The sequence below is a fragment of the Leuciscus leuciscus genome (genome assembly GCF_965113295.1).
Source record: "Leuciscus leuciscus genome assembly, chromosome: 13".
Lineage (NCBI taxonomy): Eukaryota > Metazoa > Chordata > Actinopteri > Cypriniformes > Leuciscidae > Leuciscus > Leuciscus leuciscus.
In genome coordinates, this window is record NC_138737.1 from 27,669,490 (window position 1) to 27,688,224 (window position 18,735).

Sequence of the window (18,735 nt, forward strand, 5' to 3'; positions counted from 1 at the left end):
AAGTTTTTCTCTCAATTATAAATATATAAAAATTGAAAAAACTATGGAAATTCTACATTGGACTTATTCCTAATAAAACAAAAACAAATCATATTCAATACTACTGCCATTACCATCATGCCAAGCATTGAAGAGAATAATCAAGTTTCTCCTCAAATATATTATATTTGGTACTGATGTAAATATGAAGTGACTAATGAGTGACAGTAAAAAATCTGAAATGTCATTAGTTTTATGATTTTTCCATAATGGTCAGACAGCAGCTTTATTTGTCATTACCAAACTGATCAGTACTTAGAATTTTTCATTAAGAAACATCAGTTTGTTTTATATAATTTTTATTTTTTTATTTTTTTTATCAAAGTGTGTTGACTGCTAGTTAACTTGTTAGTATGCCCAAGGCTTCTCCATCTTTTTCTCCAAAAACTGACAAAACAAACATCATTCACTTCAAAGGATAGTTCACCCCAAAATGAAAATTCTGTCATCATTTACTTACCCTTAAGTTATTCACTTCTTCACCCTCAAAGAGCAAAGAAAACAAACTACAATAGAACAAAGACAAATTATTTTCAGGTAGAAAAACATTTCATACTAGAAATACTACATACAATGTATAATCAAATGTATAAAGAACAATGCAGTCTTTACTGTGTAAATTAAACATACATGTTACAAAAGATATTATAGTTACAAAAGTGATTCAGTCAAGAGCAGTGAGAGATTTTCTCTCTTTTTTGTTGTTTGACTAGCATTAATAATGACAGCAGGTAAATTTGGATGCTGTCACTTTAAAACTGACTGCACAGACCTAAGATACTCACACGTTTTTCTCAACTGTTGGAGCTGTGTTTACGTTCACTTAAGACATAAATGACTCAGTTTACTTGCAAATACATGGTCAATTTCACACATAGGTATGTGTATTTAACCATTCAAGCCCAATTAGGTGGCAAAAAGCACTCAGTTCAGTTCTCAAGCGCTCTGTCGCACATCTCTGACAGCTCTCCTTGAAAGCACGCGCATATACAGAAATTAGTTCTCTTTTGCTGCATGCTGCTTTTAAAGTGCAGTGCCTAAAAACGCATGCAAACGAAAAGCTTTCGTGACCGCCCAGCACAGCAATGTCACATGAGCGTAACCACGATAGAGATGACAGTCCAAAATCTCTACCAGTTGACAAACTGTATTCTATATTATTTAAAGAATATGGGTAACGTCTAGGTTACTAATATAACCCTTGTTCCCTGAAGGAGGGACCTGCAAGCATTTTCAGTTGACGAATCGTGCCTGGAATTCGGGCCGGCCAATTTCAATCCTGAGAATCTTAAACTCTACTGACGCATCGCGTCCTCGAACCACACACCACTGCCGGCTGGCGATAAGAGAGAGGGATGAGAGTGGCAAGGCACAGCATAGTGGGACGTATGCCTTTGACGATGAGCAAACTGAAGGGCAGCTCACAATGGTTTGGTAGCACGTCGGAGCAGGCTCTTGATTGCCTCAGCCTGCTTCTGGACTGCCGAGAACTGCTGGGCACAGTCCTCGACAGCGTCGCCGAAAAGGCCACCTTGTGAGCATCAAGAAAGCGCGCTTTGTATTCGAGAATATCTTCTTTTGTATTCAGCAGAAGAAAGAATTTCATATAGGTTTGGAACAACTTGAAGGTGAATAAATTGAGTGATTAAAACAGAATTTTCATTTTTGGGTGAACTATCCAAACACATTTGAAAGAATCCACTTGAGGGCTGACCGAGGGCATGATCAGATCTTTTTTCCATGACAAAACATAGTTTGAAATAAGTTTTTTTTTTTTTTTTTTTTTTTTGCACACTGTATTTTTGTATTTGACTTTGGAAAAACAAAACTCTTATTATTTGTATTGCAGATTTGTCTGAATTTTGAGTGCAAAAGTGCAGACGTGCTGAATTATGACTGTGACGTTGAAAAGAAATGCCATGGCCATGGGGTACGTATGCATACACTACCCACAATTCAATGCCACCATTCGAAATACACGTATTTAACCGTCTGTTTTTTAAATCCTAATCCTAAATACCTAGAGTTCTATTTCTTTGTAAAATGTGTGCTGAGTGTTTGTGCTTGACTACTTTAAGGTGTGTAACAGCAATAAAAACTGCCACTGTTATTATGGCTGGGCTCCTCCATTCTGTGAGACCTCTGGTTATGGAGGAAGCATCGAAAGCGGCCCCACCTGGGATGGTAAGGCTGCTTAACGGCACAGCTAGAGCTTCACAAAGGCTTATCAGTACCTTTAACTCGTGTCATCTGTAAATGTGATTAATAGTGCTGTCGATTGATTAATTCTTTTTTACTAATTAATCACTTTTCTGTAATCTCACCTATTAAAGTTTTTCATATATTTTTATATTGTAATACTTTCAGTCTCTAAAATAATGTAGAAACAACATAAAGACGGTATGTTTAAAATATTTGTTAATAGTGTTTTTTTACTAAGCACAATGAATTAAGGCCAGTATCACTGATACTGATGACTCTATTAAATGTTTTTTTCTTCTTAATTTTAGCTATTAAATTATAGCCATTTTAGCTATTAATTATAGCCATTCAACATTACAGTATAATTGAAAGCTATAATTTCTAACATTTAATAGGCTTCTTTTTCTTTAAATTAAGTGAACTTAAAGGGATAGTAATGAAAATTCTGTCAGTAATTACTCACCCTCATGTCGTTCCAAACCCGTAAAACTTTCATTTATCTTCGGAACACAAATGAAGATCTTTTTGATGAAATCTGAGACCTTTCTGTACCTCCATTGGCCAGCTACGCAACCAGTTTGACTCTTGACTTTGACTCTATTTTCTGAAGAGACTTGATCGCTTTATATGATGAACAGATTTAATTTAGGCTTTAATTACATATAATTATTGATCAGCGAACATAAACAAACTCAAACGTGCTGTGTAACACAAGAATGAACCTCATTGGTTCTTGCAAGTCAAGGGAACATGCTTGAGCTTCCGTTTATCACAACTGATGTGTGAGTTGATGAATGTTTATATGTGAATTAAAGCCTAAATTCAATCTGTTTATCATATAAAGCGATCATGTCTCTTCAGAAAATTTTGGACCAAACCGCTCAATTCATTTGGATTACTTTTACAATCTCTTTATGAACTTTTTGAAGTGTCAAAGGGATAGTTGCATAGCTGTCAGATTTCATCAAAAATATATCAGTGCGGCTCCGGCACACTGTCTGAAGTGGCATTCTGTGCACGCGTTTCGGGTGTTTTTTCCCAGAGAGCCGCTTCACAAACAGTGAGCCAGTACAGAGTTGAGTTTTTTTATTTTTTTATTGTGCTTGAATGGCGTTAATTGCATTAAATGTTTTTAAAGTGTTAAACTGAAGAAAAAAAACTTTCATTTTGACAGCCCTAGTGATTACCTCAAATTAAATCTCTCTCTCTCTCTCTCTCTCTCTCTCTCTCTCTCTCTCTCTCTCTCTCTTTCTCTCTCTCTCTCTCTCTTTCTCTCTCTCTCTCTCTCTCTCTCTCTCTCTCTCTCAATCAGATAAAGATTCTTCCACAAGGGATGGTCTTCTTGTGTTCTTTTTCCTTGTTCTTCCTCTTTTGGCATTGGGTTTATTCGTGTTCTTCAAGAGGAATGAGCTGAAGCAACGTTTTTTCAGAAAGAAACGCTCTCAGGGTTATGAGTGAGTATAAAGAGTGATATACATATATATACTCAACATTTTACTGCATGTCATCAACTCTGAACAAACCCAGTATGTTGTTTAAATGATAACTGATAATGAACTGTTGAATAACTGAAATTAGTGCATGCCCTAAGTTGAAAATTTAATTAAATTAAATTATTTTTATTATTCTTAATGATGGCTCTTTTTGAATTTCTGATCATTTGTTATTGTACTATCTGTCATGCATAATCAATAACTTAAGACAAGGTAAATAGCAAAATAATTAATTAATAAAAAGCTAGTAATTAAAAGTTAACTCAGTTAATAATGAATTTAAAACACTAAATTAAAATAAATAAATGTAAAATAAATACGTGATGTTAATTTCTGCGCCGACTTGACGTCAAGTCGGCGCAGGATATACCATATATGGACACCGCAGACCTATGCTGCAGGAAGCCGCCCTGCCCCTCTCCTGCAGACCTATGCTGCCCTGCCCCTCTCCCCCTCATATTCAGTCGAGCGCCGCCATGAATTCCGATTCGAAGTACGCACTCGACCGTGAAAGATGCAGAAACGTGGTGCACACGTGAGTTGCTCTGTTGATGACTGCCAGAATCAACATGGAAATGTTTTTTCTCTTCCAAGAACGGACCAAGCTATCAGGGACCAGTGGATTAAATTCATTTTTAATGACGCGGTTCCTACAACCCTTCCCACTGGCTTAGGTGTCTGTGCTAAACATTTTACAAAAATTGCGTTGCAATGATAAGATCTTTATTCACGCGATCAACAGACTGTCTGTCATCTGCTCAGTCAGTGCTCATCATGCTGCAACCTTTCATGTGATGGAATAGATTTAAATATAATGCTTTAAACGATACTTTTCACGATTTGTTCATCTCGATAGCTGTAATAGTAAAAACGTAGTAAAAGTTTTCGACAGAGTTCATGTAATACTATTAGCTATTTCATATGTCAGCCAATCACAGCAGTGGGCGTTTGCACTGCAGTCTCACAGCAGACACGCCCCTTAAAACAGAGCGTTCAAATCTGAGGCTGAAATCAGGCTTGGAAAAATGGCTTTTATTTATAAATTATGACCATTTTTGATGTAAAAATCATACTAACATTATAAGGGCACCCCAGGCAACATTATAAAATAATAAAACAATCCAGTTCATGACTCCTTTAATGCTCTTCATTGGCTGCCCGTGAACAACATCTACTTCGACCTGCCCTCAAACACTGTAGTTGTAGTTAATGCCTGGAAGAGTTTGGTTTGTGGTGTTTACTGTTCATTAGTCTGGCTATAGTATCACCAGACCAAGCTCAATCTTCTTTTAAGATTGAACATTAGTCTGGGGAGTCTGCTCTGTATTTTCTACTGCACAAGAGGCATGATCAACGGGCATAGTTCAAATTACTCTGTACGCAATTGGATAGTCCTTCAACCAATCAGACCAACGATCCAGGTGACGTACTTTGCAGCGAAAACTCCAGGCAGGAAACGTGTGAACAAACGTGTTGGTTTGTTCCAACGTGTGAACAAACGACTGTAACCCTAGATCCCTGAGCAGGGAACGAGACGATGAGTCAATGACGCTTTGGGAACGCTCCTGCGTGATTGCGTCTGAAGCACCTATGTCAACTAGTCCAATGGCGAGAGTGGGCGTCACGGGCGGGTGACGTGACGACCAGTAAAGGATAAAGGACATCCGGTTTAGAACTGCGCTAGCTTCGAAAAGGGCCGAAGCAAGTCGATCACAGGGATGTAGGAAGAATGGCAAAGTGACGCATCGTCTCGTTCCCTTCTCAGGGAACTAGGGTTACAGTCGTAACCTGAGACGTTCCCTTTCGAGGGAACTCGCGATGCGTCAATGACGCTTTGGGAACGAGAATGCCCAACACGCCATATGAACCAGAACCTGTCTGTGTGAATACTGCACAACTAAGACAAGAGCACTTGAGAACCTGGGGAAGAGACCAGGTCGAAGTTGCAAAACCTTACGAATGTGAGCGGAGAGGACCAGCCTGCCGCATATCACATCCTACAGGGATATCTACATAAAATAAGGCTTCTAAGCTGCCATACTCCTGTCCTAGTCTAAAAGCACCACGGAGGAAACAACCAAAGGTCGAAACCAAAGAACCAAAATGGACCGTGCGTCGTATCCTGAGACGTGAAGAGATCCACTTGTGCCTGGCCATAAACCCCCCAAATGTGCTCCACCACCTCGGTGTGGAGCCTCCATTCCCCGGGCCTCAGCCCCTGCCTCAACAGGATGTCTGCTCCTACATATTTATGTAAGAGACCACTGATGTGTTGTCTGTACGGACAAGCACATGATGGTCCCTCAGGTCTGGGAGGAATGTCTCAACGCATTGAAGACTGCCATCATCTCCAGGCAATTTATGTGCCAAAAAGATGATGACTCCTCCACAGACCCTGGGATGAGCGGCCTCCCATTACCGCTCCCCAGCCGGTGAGTGAAGCATCTGTCGAGATAGCAACTCGATGGCAAAGAGCTCCCAACACCGGAACCTGGGAAAGGAACCAGTATTTCCTCCATATAACCAAGGCACGGAGACACCGCCGCGTGATCTTGATCGTACGAAGTGGGTTTCCCCTCGGGGAGAACCCTCTGGTTCTGAGCCACCACTGCAAGGGTCTCATATACAGTAGGCCAAAGGGTATCACATTGGATGCTGCTGCCATGAGGCCCAACAGTTTCTCGAACTGTTTCACAGTGCGTGACTGGCCTAGCTTCAACTCTTTTGTGGCTGTGAGGATAACAGCTACACGAACGGGCGAAGTGTGGCTCCAATCGTGACAGAAATCCCATACCACACCAAGGAAAGTGGTTCTCTGTAGTGGAGAAAGCACACTCTTCTTGGCATTGAGTCTCACCCCAATTTCTTCATCTGAGCGAGGATGACATCTCGATGCCGAACCGCTAACTGCTCTGATTCCGCCAGAATCAGTCAGTCATCGATGTAGTTCAGAATGCGTAGCCCTGCAGCCTGGTGGGGCCAGAGCTGCATCTACGCACTTCGTGAACGTGCAGGGTGATAGAGTTAGACCGAATGGAAGCACCCGATAATGATATTCTTTGCCCCCAAAAGAAAACCTCAGGAACTTCCTTTGTTGAGGGAGGATGGAAGTAAGCGCCTTTTAAATCTATCGTGACAATCCAGTCCTCGGATCTGATATGAGTCACGATCTGTTTGAGTGTGAGCATCTTGAACTTGAGTTTCATGACTGCACGATACAACACGAAGATCTAAAATGGGAACGCAACCCCCCATCCTTTTTCGGAACAATAAAGTAGCGGCTGTAAAACCCTGATTCTCTGTCGGGCGAGTACACCTGGTCTATAGCTCCCTTCGCTAATAGAGACTCTACTTCTTGCTCCATTACCAGATCCTGCTCGGGATGTACTACGGGCGGGCACCGTACGGGCGGGCACCGTATACTGAGGTGTACACCGCTCCACCCCGGTCGGGGTTGCCCTCAGAGGTCTGACACCAGTGGCATCAGGACCTTGGCTGAAACCTTTTTCACAGAAAAACAGTCCTCAGATCCATCTTCTGCTTTAAAGGCTTCTGTTGAGAATGCCATTCCGGTCCCCAATCTTTCTGAGGGGGAGCACAGGAAATTACACTCTGCCCCGTACAATGAGTTTGTTAATGGCTAGGGCTGCTTTGCCCATCAGCCCCATTTACAAAGTTATAAACTCCAAACTCATTGTACACAGGAGATTGAGATGTAGAATCTTCAATTCCCCCCAAAAAAAGATCAACCAGACAAGTTAGCACGGTCTGGATGAATTACTGAACATATACATGAATCTAACTAATGAAAGTCAGAAAAGCAAATTTTAAATGCAGCCCACTTATTTAATTCCTCAGAATCAAACAGCAAAAAATCAACCAGACAAGTTAATATAGTCTGGATGAAAGGCTGAATATATATTTATATATATAGGCTTATAAAAAATAGTTTCAACATACAATAGCTTGCAATACACTATGTATCTCTCTTAATGAATGCATTGCATTTGCATAACCACTGGATTCTTATTGCAGTCTTTTTTTTTAAATAAACAGTAGCATGGGGAAACTCCCGATAGTGCACACACGTCGGTAATTTTCATGAATGAACGTAGCCCGTCCACTGTTATTCTTAATGCAGACCACGTAATCTGCGCGCTGCCTCAGCACACGCGAGATCCGAGCCAAAGAATCTTTATTGACTTTCTTCCCTCGAGAAGAAAGCCATCAGGAGCAGAGCTAAACTCTCGATAGTGCAAATGTTACACGTCGGGAATTTATGAATGAACACTGTCAGCCCCCTTTTACTAGAGCTGACCGTGCATGCTCCACTCCCAAACACACACATGAATCGCGTGTGTCCCCACTCGTAATGAACCAAAGCTGTTTGCTCCCCATACTCCTGTCTAGATATATGCTTGTGGTTGTGGACTGCATCGATGCTCAGCACATCTAGCCTACCTCCTCAGAGATAGACTGCTGAAACACCGGGCTCTCTAACCAGGGCGGGAGAAGCCGCGGCGCGGGCTTCCGATCCCAGAGAGAGAGAGAGCGCTGGATCCCCCGGGTAAAGGCAGAGAAAAGGCGGAGCCCGTCTCTAACCCCTCCGCGAGATCCATTTGCGAACCCCACAATACCAGCTTCCGTGCTGCCTCGGCAACACGGGGCCGGTACTGCGAGGAACGCGAGCCTGAACACCCTCCTCAAAGAGTGACAAGCGGGAACGGAGCGAGTAAAGCGATAGTAACTCGCAATGCTCGTAGTCAGCGCCCTCGAGCGCTGACAGATCATGCTCCGTTCCAAACAAACAACACATACATTGTGTGTATCCCCACCCGTAAAGAAAGAGGGCAGGGAGGAACACACAATCTAAGGTTGTTTGTTCGCCATAATATCTATTTGCTTGTGACTGATATAGTGACAGACAACAATAAATAACACAGACAGTATAACACAGAGCGCTTGCTGAGGCACAGAAGCTAGCGCGGTTCTAAACCGGATGTCCTTTATCCTTTCCTGGTCGTCACGTCACCCGCCCGTGACGCCCACTCTCGCCATTGGACTAGTTGACATAGGTGCTTCAGACGCAATCACGCAGGAGCGTTCCCAAAGCATCATTGACGCATCGCGAGTTCCCTCGAAAGGGAACAGGTATAATGTATATTGTATGCAATGTATATTATGAGAAAATGTAAATGTTGTTTTTTTTGTACCTTAGATGCAGGTAAACCTACTGTAGGAGACATCCAAAACTAATTTAGAAACCTTAAAATAGCATAATGGGGCACTTTAAATGTTTTTTTTGTTTGTTTTTTTGGATGAAATGTATTAAACAAATTATGTTTAGTGTGTTCAATATAACCTACATTTTTTTTTTATATTGATCAGCATTCTTTGTTTGTTTCCTCAGAGCTGACAGCAGACCGCAGGCTCCTGTGTCCCAGCGGGGAAACCCCAATCGTATAGTAAAGGATGGGGTGAGTGAGCAACACTACATTTCACTGACTACCATACTTCCGATGATTAATTCACTAAATGTAGTGCTAATGTGAATCTAACATGTGTAATTAACCTATAGTACTGTACCTTTTTGTAGTTTTTTTTTTTTTAGTATATGTGCCTGAGCATAACACAACTTTACAAATGCCCACTAAATGCCTGAGTAATAACAATGCAACAGAAACTTAACTAGCCAGTAAATTAGTTAAATACTGTGTGAAGAGGGAAAACAAGTTTGAAACCTTCCCAGTTAAACAAAACATTACCATTGCATTTCCAGTTCTTTCTATTTGGAAAGAACAATTCATGGGAAGTTAACCAAGTTGAAAGAACATGTTCATGAGAAATCGTCTGTCCTTCACATTTAACTGAAGTCATTAAATGTTACATCTCAGTTCTAAACAATAGTCTGCTGATATAAAGATAATGACCAAGCTCCTCTTTTTTCTCTCTTCTTTGATAAAGCACCAGGCTCAGTTATTGCCACCAGAGGAGGTAAATAACTGTATACAATTTATTTAAGAGGGTTTTTACTGTATTTATACTGTGGGCCATCTCTGTTGCTGTTGCATTTAAAGTACCCTTTCTGCTTCTCTGCATTGTTCCTAACCTTTCTTTCTCTCCTTACACTTTGTCTTTTATAAGAAAGAACCATCTTGCACATTCATTTAATTAAATAATTCATTATTAAATAATTTAAATAATTAAATAATTCAATATATTTCAATACATTAAATAATACATTAAGTAATAATAATAATATATTTGATTTACATCTACTAACCCTGACTCGATGTATACGTTAAAGCTGCAGTCGGCAAGATTTTTTTATCATATTCACTGAAACCGACACTATGCTCCGACAGAACAACATAAATCAGCCGGTTTTAGAAAAAAACCTGCGCTTCTACCTCCACCTAGAGCCTGTTATTTGTTTTGCAAAAATCCACCGCTCCCGGTTCTTCTGGTCCAATCAGCGCAGGGCTGTGTGAGATCTGACTGTCAATCACAGTTCGTGCACACGCCACAGATCCCCCTCCACGTGCTTGTTACAATATCACATGCACACGTCTGAAGTTCGCAGGTGTGTTGGATTGTACGAAGCGTGATGGCGGAGAGAAAATCTACTAACAAGCTTCAAATTCCTCGGTTATTGCTATCTATGGGTAGATTAGCCAGGGCAGCCTACCTCCGATTACTGCATGGTGTTGATCGATGCTGAAGAGACGGACGCGTTCACAGAAAATCTGGTGCACACGCACTGACGAGCACGAACTCGATGGGAGGGTGCTCGCTGGTAGTGGGGGAGGGGAATGAGAGTTGTAAACATTCAAAATTTTGGCTAAGTCCACTCAATCTGCCAGACTTGCCGACTGCAGTTTTAACAAAATTAAGTCTCACTTCAGGATTTTTTTTCAGAGCTTTATTTTTTTCAGACAATTAATATGCAAAAGAATGTATTATATACCAGGGATTCTCAACTCTGGCCTTTAAGGTCCAGTTTCTGCAGAGTTTAGCTCCAACCGTAATCTAGCTCACCATTTTATAACTTTCTAGTAATCCTAAACATAGATATATAAATACATAGACGCCTCATTGGTCGCTTTGGCCCGTTGCAGCGATACGTCCGCCATATTGGACCGGGCAAGACTGCTCTATAAACAAATACAAGTAAACGGGGAGCTGCTGTTTATCTTGACATAAAGCACATTAACAAAAAAGTTTCGGCCTCCAATTAGTAAGAATCTCGGTAGTTAGACCTTAAATGTTATTCATTGTCATAAGGAATTGTGAAAACTCTTGCTTGTCAAAGATAGATTTGGTTTATTTATTTATTTTCTGGTTAATTGTGAAGTCATCCCTAATGCAATATAATTATATGTACATGAAATGTGGAAATTGCTTTTTCTGTTTTCAACACCATAATTTTTGCTATTTGTCTTGCACCTTCAGTTCACAACACAGCTTGTTTACTTTTAATCACTGAACAAATTTCTGACAAATTCACATAAAATTATGTAAAAAAAAATGTGAGTTTCCTAGAAAACATAGTCTGTTGCGGCTTAAATGAACGTAAACAGTAGAGAAAGACAAGGCATGCAGTAAATTGGATTCGACATTTATTATGGTGATGTGAGGATTGTTTTAAGTTCACTTAAATTAAAAGTTTTTTTGAAGCCTAATAAATGTTAAAATAAAAACTGATAGCTTTCGATTACGCTGTAATGGTGAATTGCTATAATTAATGTTAAAAGAAATTATTTTCATCGAGACATCAGTAGCAGTATTAGTATCAGCCTTCATTCATTTGGAGATTAACTGAAATTTCTACATTATAAAATATATTAAAAAAAAATATATGTATGTATGTATGTATGTATGTATGTGTGTATGTATGTATATGTATATATGTGTGTTTGTGTGTGTGTGTATTTGCTTGTTTGTTTGTTTTTAGCATTATTTATTAAAACAGACTAATGATAATTAAATGAGTCCTATATGCTTAGTTTTATGTGTTGAGCTATTATGTCACTGAACTCAGACTTAACTCTGATGTTAATTAATTAAATCTTATGTAGTTCAGTTAATTTATTCCTAAGTAACCCATCATGCATATGTTTGTGCAGTAGTAACAGGAGTTTCTGTCTCTTTGCAGGTGGTTCAGACTAATAAATCAGCCTCTGTGCCATCTTACGCCACCAGACCGCCACCACCACCATTTGCACGGTAATGATATACAGTACAATACCGTTCAAAAGTTTGGGTTGGCAATTTTTTAAAAGAAATTAATACGTTTATTTATTCAGTAAGGATGCATTAAATTGACAGTAAAGACATTCAGAATCTTACAAACGATTTGTATTTCAAATAAATGCTGTTCTTTTGAACTTTCTACTCATCAAAGAATCCTGAAAAAACATTGAGGAATTATGAAAAATATTAAGCCGAGCAACTGTTTTTAACATTAATAAAAAAAAATAAAAAAAGATTGAGCAGCAAATCAGCATATTAGTAATGCCTGCTAAAAAATCATCTTTGTCATCACAGAAATAAATTACATCGTAAAATAAATAAAAATAGCAAATAGTTATTTTAAATTGTAATAATATTTCACAATATTGCTTTTTTACTGCATTTTTTATCAAATAAGAGACTTCAAATAAGAGACATAAGAGACTTCTTTTGAAAACAAAAAAATCTTACTGACCCCAAACTTTTGAATGGAAGTGTAATGCATTCCAAAACATAGTGAGCTGCCTACTTAGACAGCTGTCTTTTAAAGCAGCATTCGATGGATCATCATAAGTGGCTGATTTGTATGTTCTACACATGCAGCAACATTTTGAAAGCATTATATGTTCATAAATCCAGTTTTTAGAGAGCTTATTTCTGACCCTCACCTACCCTCTGTCCACTCTCCACAGACCACCTGCTCCTACCCAACAACTAATGCCTCAAAGACCAGCGCCTGCACCCCCAGTATAACACACAACACACAGACTGACAGTTGTATTTCTGTCTGGGATGGACAGGCCAAGTGTGAAATGTGCAGTGGGAGGAGTCAAGGAGGAATCAGGTGGTTGCTCCCCCACTTATTCTCCCCTGTCCTTCTGTAAACAGCTGTCAACTGTCAATCAAACTGAGAGACGGTCAATGTTGCGAAAGGAACCTCTACTCGCAATACATCACAGAGTACATGATGGGAGCGAGAGAACTATTTAGCCAATTAAACGCTTCCCACCTGTCACGTGACAAAAGATGCCTATGGCAACAGACCGATCTCCTTAAATGTTATGATTCTTATGTGCTATATAGGACCACTGCGACTTATTGCACTTCAGTAATATTCACTGTTTATTGCAGGAATGTACAGAGACCCTTTTATTATAGGCTGGCTTTCCTCCCCCTCCACTTTTTGGTGCAAAATGTATTCTGTACACCACAGTCAATCATTGTTCCAAAAAAATGTGTTATAATATGTTAAGGACAAGGACAAATGCGATAATTTAGTTAATAGGCATCCCTAACATTTTACAAGGTTATCAAGTCATTAGTAATATCTAAATGGCCCTTGGTAACTGCAAAACATTCTCTTTGCACTGTGATGCATAATATTCATATTATAAATAATTTAGGTTTTGCAATACTGGAGTGCAAGACAAGAAACAAAATACATAAAGTAATTTTGTTCTTTTTATCATTTGATTCAGTGATTTAAAACTACTATTTTACCATTTATATATAGTTTTATTTGCATACTTTTATTTATATGTAACTTTTATAGAAAATCTATTTTTTACTTTATTTGCCAAGTGAAATTCTGTCCGCAATGAGGCAAAAATCAGGTAAACATGAATACTTGTTTTTGAAAATGGCTAATTCCTAAAACTTCATGATTGAAGTGTGTGTGTGGGGGGGGGGGGGGGGGGGTTTGTTGCAAAATACAAAAAACAGTAACAATGAAAACAAAGTCAAAGCTTTTCTCCTATCATTTTTAAGGGCTACAAGACTTTATGCATGATAACACACTATGCGATAAATTAAATATTTCTTCCTTTATGAAACTGATCAAAATGAACGAAAAGACTATTTTGTCTGCATGTTTCAAAGACTTCTTTCTTTGTGATGACCGTCATACCACATGGGGTACAGTATGTGTACAAAGTCATGCAAACAAACACACACAAACAACTGTAACATGTCTGTTGTAGACCACGTTTAGACAGTATCCTCACACTAGGACATTTCCATCATAGCAAAATCAGTAAGTGCCATACATTTCATGTCTGATAAGTGTTATTTTACATGTGTATGATTAACTGAATGAATGATGGACACAACAACCCACCCCTCACACACTGCATTTCCATTCGAAGCAGTTGTGGATTGTTGATGTTTTATGGATAAAAGATGGACTTATTTTGGACTACTACAGTGTAATGTGGATGATGGTTTTTGCATATGAAAATAAAAAAAAACACTGGTTTGTTTTTAATGATGATGTGAGGTGCATTTTAAACACAAATTGCACAGCATTCTTTTGAGTGAATCAGTGTCATGAACAACTCGGCCCAGGTGATTGAACATTTATGATGTAAATGTAAGCCAATTGCTATTGATAAAAAAAAATGTAGTCGTGAATGCTGGTGGTACCATTTAGCAGAAAATACTACTTATTTTCAGTGTTATTTTAGTATTTTTATAAACTATTCTAGTATTTAGTAATGTTTTGAATTAGCTTTTAATATTTTCAATTTTGTTTTCATTTTAGTTTGTTTTAGCAATTTTGTTGTGAATTTGTCATTTTTATCGTTTATATGTCTGTTTTTCTTTAATTAATTTATAGTTTTAGTAATTTTAGTACCTCAACTTCAACTTATTTCAGTTATGTGCCAACATTTCAGATTTTTAAGTTTACATTTTTATCTATTTTTTTTTATGAAAATTTTTATGTCAGCATTATTTCAATTAAATTATTTCATTTTGCTGCTTTATGAAAACGCCAAAGCTCTAAAAGACAGAGACGTGTGCGACAAAACTATATTTCCCACAATTCTCTAACGCACGAGAATTCTTTGCTCATTCATATTAGGGCAAAATGTTTCCTGTCCATATGGAATTTTAAATTTCCAATTTTACTCTAACCAAAACCACTTCGGTCATCAAAAATAAGGTCAAGGAAATTCATTTTAAAATACTACACAGGTATTATCCGTGTAACTCATTTCTTAATAAGTTTAAAAAAGATCTCTCACCACAATGTTGTTTTTGTGATCTTGAATCTGAAACTCTCATACATATATTTTGTAATTGTAAATATTCTGAAGACTTTTGGAAGAAGGTATCTATGATGGTTTTTGATACATTCTACAAAATAATTAGAATTGATGAGGCTATGATATTATTCTTGGACTGCAATACTGGCTCAGATATAATTGATAACACATTAAAGTTAATAATTCTTCTTGGGAAGTTTCATATACATAAAGCTAAAGTAATGTCTATAACACCCTCCTTTAATTTTTTCTGTAAGGATCTCAAAATATTCTATGACTCATTGAATTCAATCACTAGAAATAAGAAGTGTATAAAAACATCTCTTATATTGACATTTTTTTTTTAGAATTTAATGTTTTACTTTGTACAATGTAAGATCTGTTATATGTTTTCCCCAGTATCTGTTTGTCTTATGTTGGATGCATATGTTTGATATGTCTGTAAGCTTCTTTGAAAGTTGAATAAAAAAATAAAATAAAATAAACTTCGGTCATCAAAGACCACATCACGTCGGAAGTAGAAACTGAAAAGAAGCGCTAGAAAACAGCATTACTTTAACTATTTAAATAGATTTTTTCAAAACGCGCTAATGCGTTTCCAGTCAAGAGATGTAAAAGATTTTGTTTAATAAATTATATTTATGATTTGCGGATGTCACGTGATGAAAAAAACCGGATTGAAATAATCGATTCTCAGAAATTAGTTCGCGGCTTCGCGCTAAACCTAGAAGAAGTGACGTCCTAAAGCGGCTGACGTTCTTCATGACGGAGCTGCTGCCTGTTCTAGTAGTGTCGACTGTCACTCTCGTGAGCAGCGCAGGGGTCAGTTGGAGCCGCTACCACCTCCGGTACACGACCAGTTTACAACAGCTGTCGGAACAAGTAAGTTTTTTTGTTTTGTGTGTCTTCCATCTGCCGTTAAAGGGAGATTTAATGACAGCGTCGGCAAAAACCGTACGAAGAGGCGCGTTCCTCATTTCATCTTTTTTAGCATGGCTGCTTGCTCTTGTTTGGTGTGGCACAAAGTTAACTGATATTTGAGGACATAAGTTGGTATTTATGCAGGACACTTAACGTTAACGTTAACTATCCAGTTTTACAGAACTGTGTGCCTTAACCGACCTTAATTAGCTCATTATTGTTGCTAGGTCAAGGTTTTGTGATTCACAAGGGAAATACGTAGGGTTTGTGTCTTTATTCATTAAACAAATGCATTAAACAATACAAAAAATTAGCAATTTAGTAATAAGTTGAAATTGCATGATTGAACTCCAAGTATCGGCCTCCAATTTGATGGTTAGCATGGGCTGCTAATATTATCATAAGAACCATGTTTAGTGAAAGGACATAATGATTGACACTCCGTGTCTCCAATAGCCTTCCACTAAGCATGACTGGTGGGTGGAGTTAGGAGTCTCCGGCCAATGGCGCTCTGAAACGCCTCAGTAGGCGGGTGTAGTTGAGTGACTCATCAGTGAAGGGGAGTGGAATGTGGATGCAAGGTCAAAACATAGGCGTGTGGAGGGAGAGAAGGGTCCATGTTTATTTCAACCACATGGTCATATTAGTTTCATTTTAGCGGAAAAGGACACCGATATCCATTATTATTATTTTTAAATTAGAGTAGGCCTATATTTCAGTTTATTACAGTAACAACGGATCTGATTTATTTCTTATGTAGGAAGGAAAGGCAATGTTGTCAAAATGTTAAGAAAAAACTCTTCGCAAAGTTGCATATGGCATATTGTGATGAAAAATATTAAGTTAATGATGCCAGAAATGCTCGTCTAGATATAAAATAAGTCAATTGTTGTGGGGTTCGAGGGTTTGCAGCGTAACATGAATGAAATGTTATGTAGGCTAATGTTTTTTACACATGTGGTTTACTTTCTACAATCAAAATGTGACTTATAAATAACATGCTTTTGCATATCAGATTGCCATGTGTCTTTTTTTACCCAGCAAATAGTTTGTAGTATGTTATGTGGGTTATTAAAATAGACTCACCTTTGACCCCCATATCTCTGTGTACATTAGTAAAGATGCATTTCTAGTTGCAACAAAAGAGGTTAAGTAACCAGCATCAAATGGTTTTTGTAACCTCATTACATCAGTGTTATGCGAGTTAGGCTCCTGTTGATTGGCAAAGCAGCAGTTGGGTGAAAAATAAATTCAAACTTCACTTAATTTTTTCATCATTCGATAAACACTACGTATAGTTATGATTGCTAAACATCCAGGATATGCACACGTAAGGACCATTTTAAATAATAAACTGACACAAATACATATAAATATGTGTCATTCAACATACAATAACTTTGAACGGTCCTTCTACTCCAAACTTGTAAACACTGGGTCGGTACTTCCGACTAACTTTCAAACGTGATGACGTTCTCAAAAATAAGGTTCTTTTGGAGCTCTTATCATGAGCTTGACTATCTCTTTGACCTTTGTCTGGGCTCTGGAGGTGACCATTGTGCCATGGAAAGTACTAAACTGCATAAACAGATATGAAAGATTACGTTCTTAGCTGTATGAATATGTTTTGTCTTGATGATGATTGCAGCTACTGTTGTACTTATAATATATAAACTGTTTGTTTTGCTTTTGCACTAAAAATCTCATTAAAACTTCCTTGTCATACCCAGGGTAGAAACTTCCTAACAGCATAGGAATATCTATCAAATATATTTGTCTTTAAATTGCTGAGATAAACTGCACATTTTAATGCTCCTCTGATTGACTTTTCTGTTTTTCTTCCAGAGTGCAAAACGCCAATAGGAGTAAAAAGTTCAAGGGCTTTTGGAACGTGTCCATTCTTCCCCAGGAAATTAAAACACATTTTCCGTTTTGGGCTAAAGAAGGAGGTGACACTTCTCTTTTCTGTTGTGGCACTGGGGACATCCAGGAACTCGTGAGTGTGGGTGGTGTTTGTTCAATAGACTGCGATGCACCGCTTAAGGACTTGTGCGGCACGGCTCCGGCCAATCACTGCCTCTCAGACTGCTAAAAATCTATCACAGCAGAGGCCAGCATCCACCCCTAGGACGTTTCAGCCATTCAGGTGCTACACTGCACCGGTGGCCGCAGAGCCGTTTCTGAATGGAACGAGCTCCAACTATGTCGAGGAGATGTACTATGCATGGTTGGAGAATCCCAAGAGTGTGCACAAGGTAAGAGGCAGAGGACGTGCTGTTGGATGATGTGAAGAGACCTCTCTGTTGTCTTGTCCATTCTCAAACTAAAGTTTTGGGTCTTGGGTGTTTGCATAAAAATGCCAAAAAAAACATCTTAATCCAGGTATACACTGAATTTCCATCTGTCTACAGATGCTGGGTAGCAACTTGTGTGTCTTAGATCACATTACTGGGATCCCTGGTTGTATTTTTAGAGCAGTCATGGGAGTGTGTCGGTTCCAGGACATACTGACACACAGCTGATTCATTATGGGCATTTAGTTGTTTTAACCCTCTGCCCTTCTTATGAGGTTTTATGTAATAAACCTCAGTTATAATATCCACCTTAAGTTCAAAAGTGAGTACAAGGTCCAGACTCCAGAGTATCTTGGGTTAATGTTTTGCTCACTGTCCTGTGGATGGATATTTCCGCCCATCCCTCAGGCAATTACGTTTTGGCCATCTAGATCAGATCTTTTCTTCAGGTTTTGAAGGAAGGGTACAGCCCCACCAGTTGCTACATTGCTATGGTTTCTTGATCTGAAT

General features: G+C 38.6%; 2 protein-coding genes across 5 annotated transcripts in view; both read left to right on the plus strand.

Moving 5' to 3' along the window:
- The window catches only part of adam9a (ADAM metallopeptidase domain 9a), a 66,389-nt gene extending 52,160 nt beyond the window's left edge, over positions 1-14,229 (plus strand). Inside the window, exons 17-23 of one of the 2 annotated variants that reach the window (XM_082187730.1) lie at positions 1,889-1,969; positions 2,118-2,223; positions 3,554-3,695; positions 9,145-9,211; positions 9,699-9,728; positions 11,890-11,960; positions 12,659-14,229. In XM_082187730.1, the coding sequence (XP_082043856.1) occupies positions 1,889-1,969; positions 2,118-2,223; positions 3,554-3,695; positions 9,145-9,211; positions 9,699-9,728; positions 11,890-11,960; positions 12,659-12,719 (558 nt within the window). In that variant the 3' untranslated portion in view covers positions 12,720-14,229. The remainder of the gene's footprint in view (positions 1-1,888; positions 1,970-2,117; positions 2,224-3,553; positions 3,696-9,144; positions 9,212-9,698; positions 9,729-11,889; positions 11,961-12,658) is intronic. The other variant, XM_082187731.1, reaches the window with a different exon arrangement.
- A 1,500-nt stretch (positions 14,230-15,729) lies between these two features.
- Positions 15,730-18,735, plus strand: part of ogdha (oxoglutarate dehydrogenase a) — a 70,193-nt gene continuing 67,187 nt past the window's right edge. For all 3 annotated transcript variants that reach the window (XM_082187729.1, XM_082187727.1, XM_082187728.1), the window contains exons 1-2: positions 15,730-15,892; positions 17,777-18,186. In XM_082187729.1, the coding sequence (XP_082043855.1) occupies positions 17,962-18,186 (225 nt within the window). In that variant the 5' untranslated portion in view covers positions 15,730-15,892; positions 17,777-17,961. The remainder of the gene's footprint in view (positions 15,893-17,776; positions 18,187-18,735) is intronic.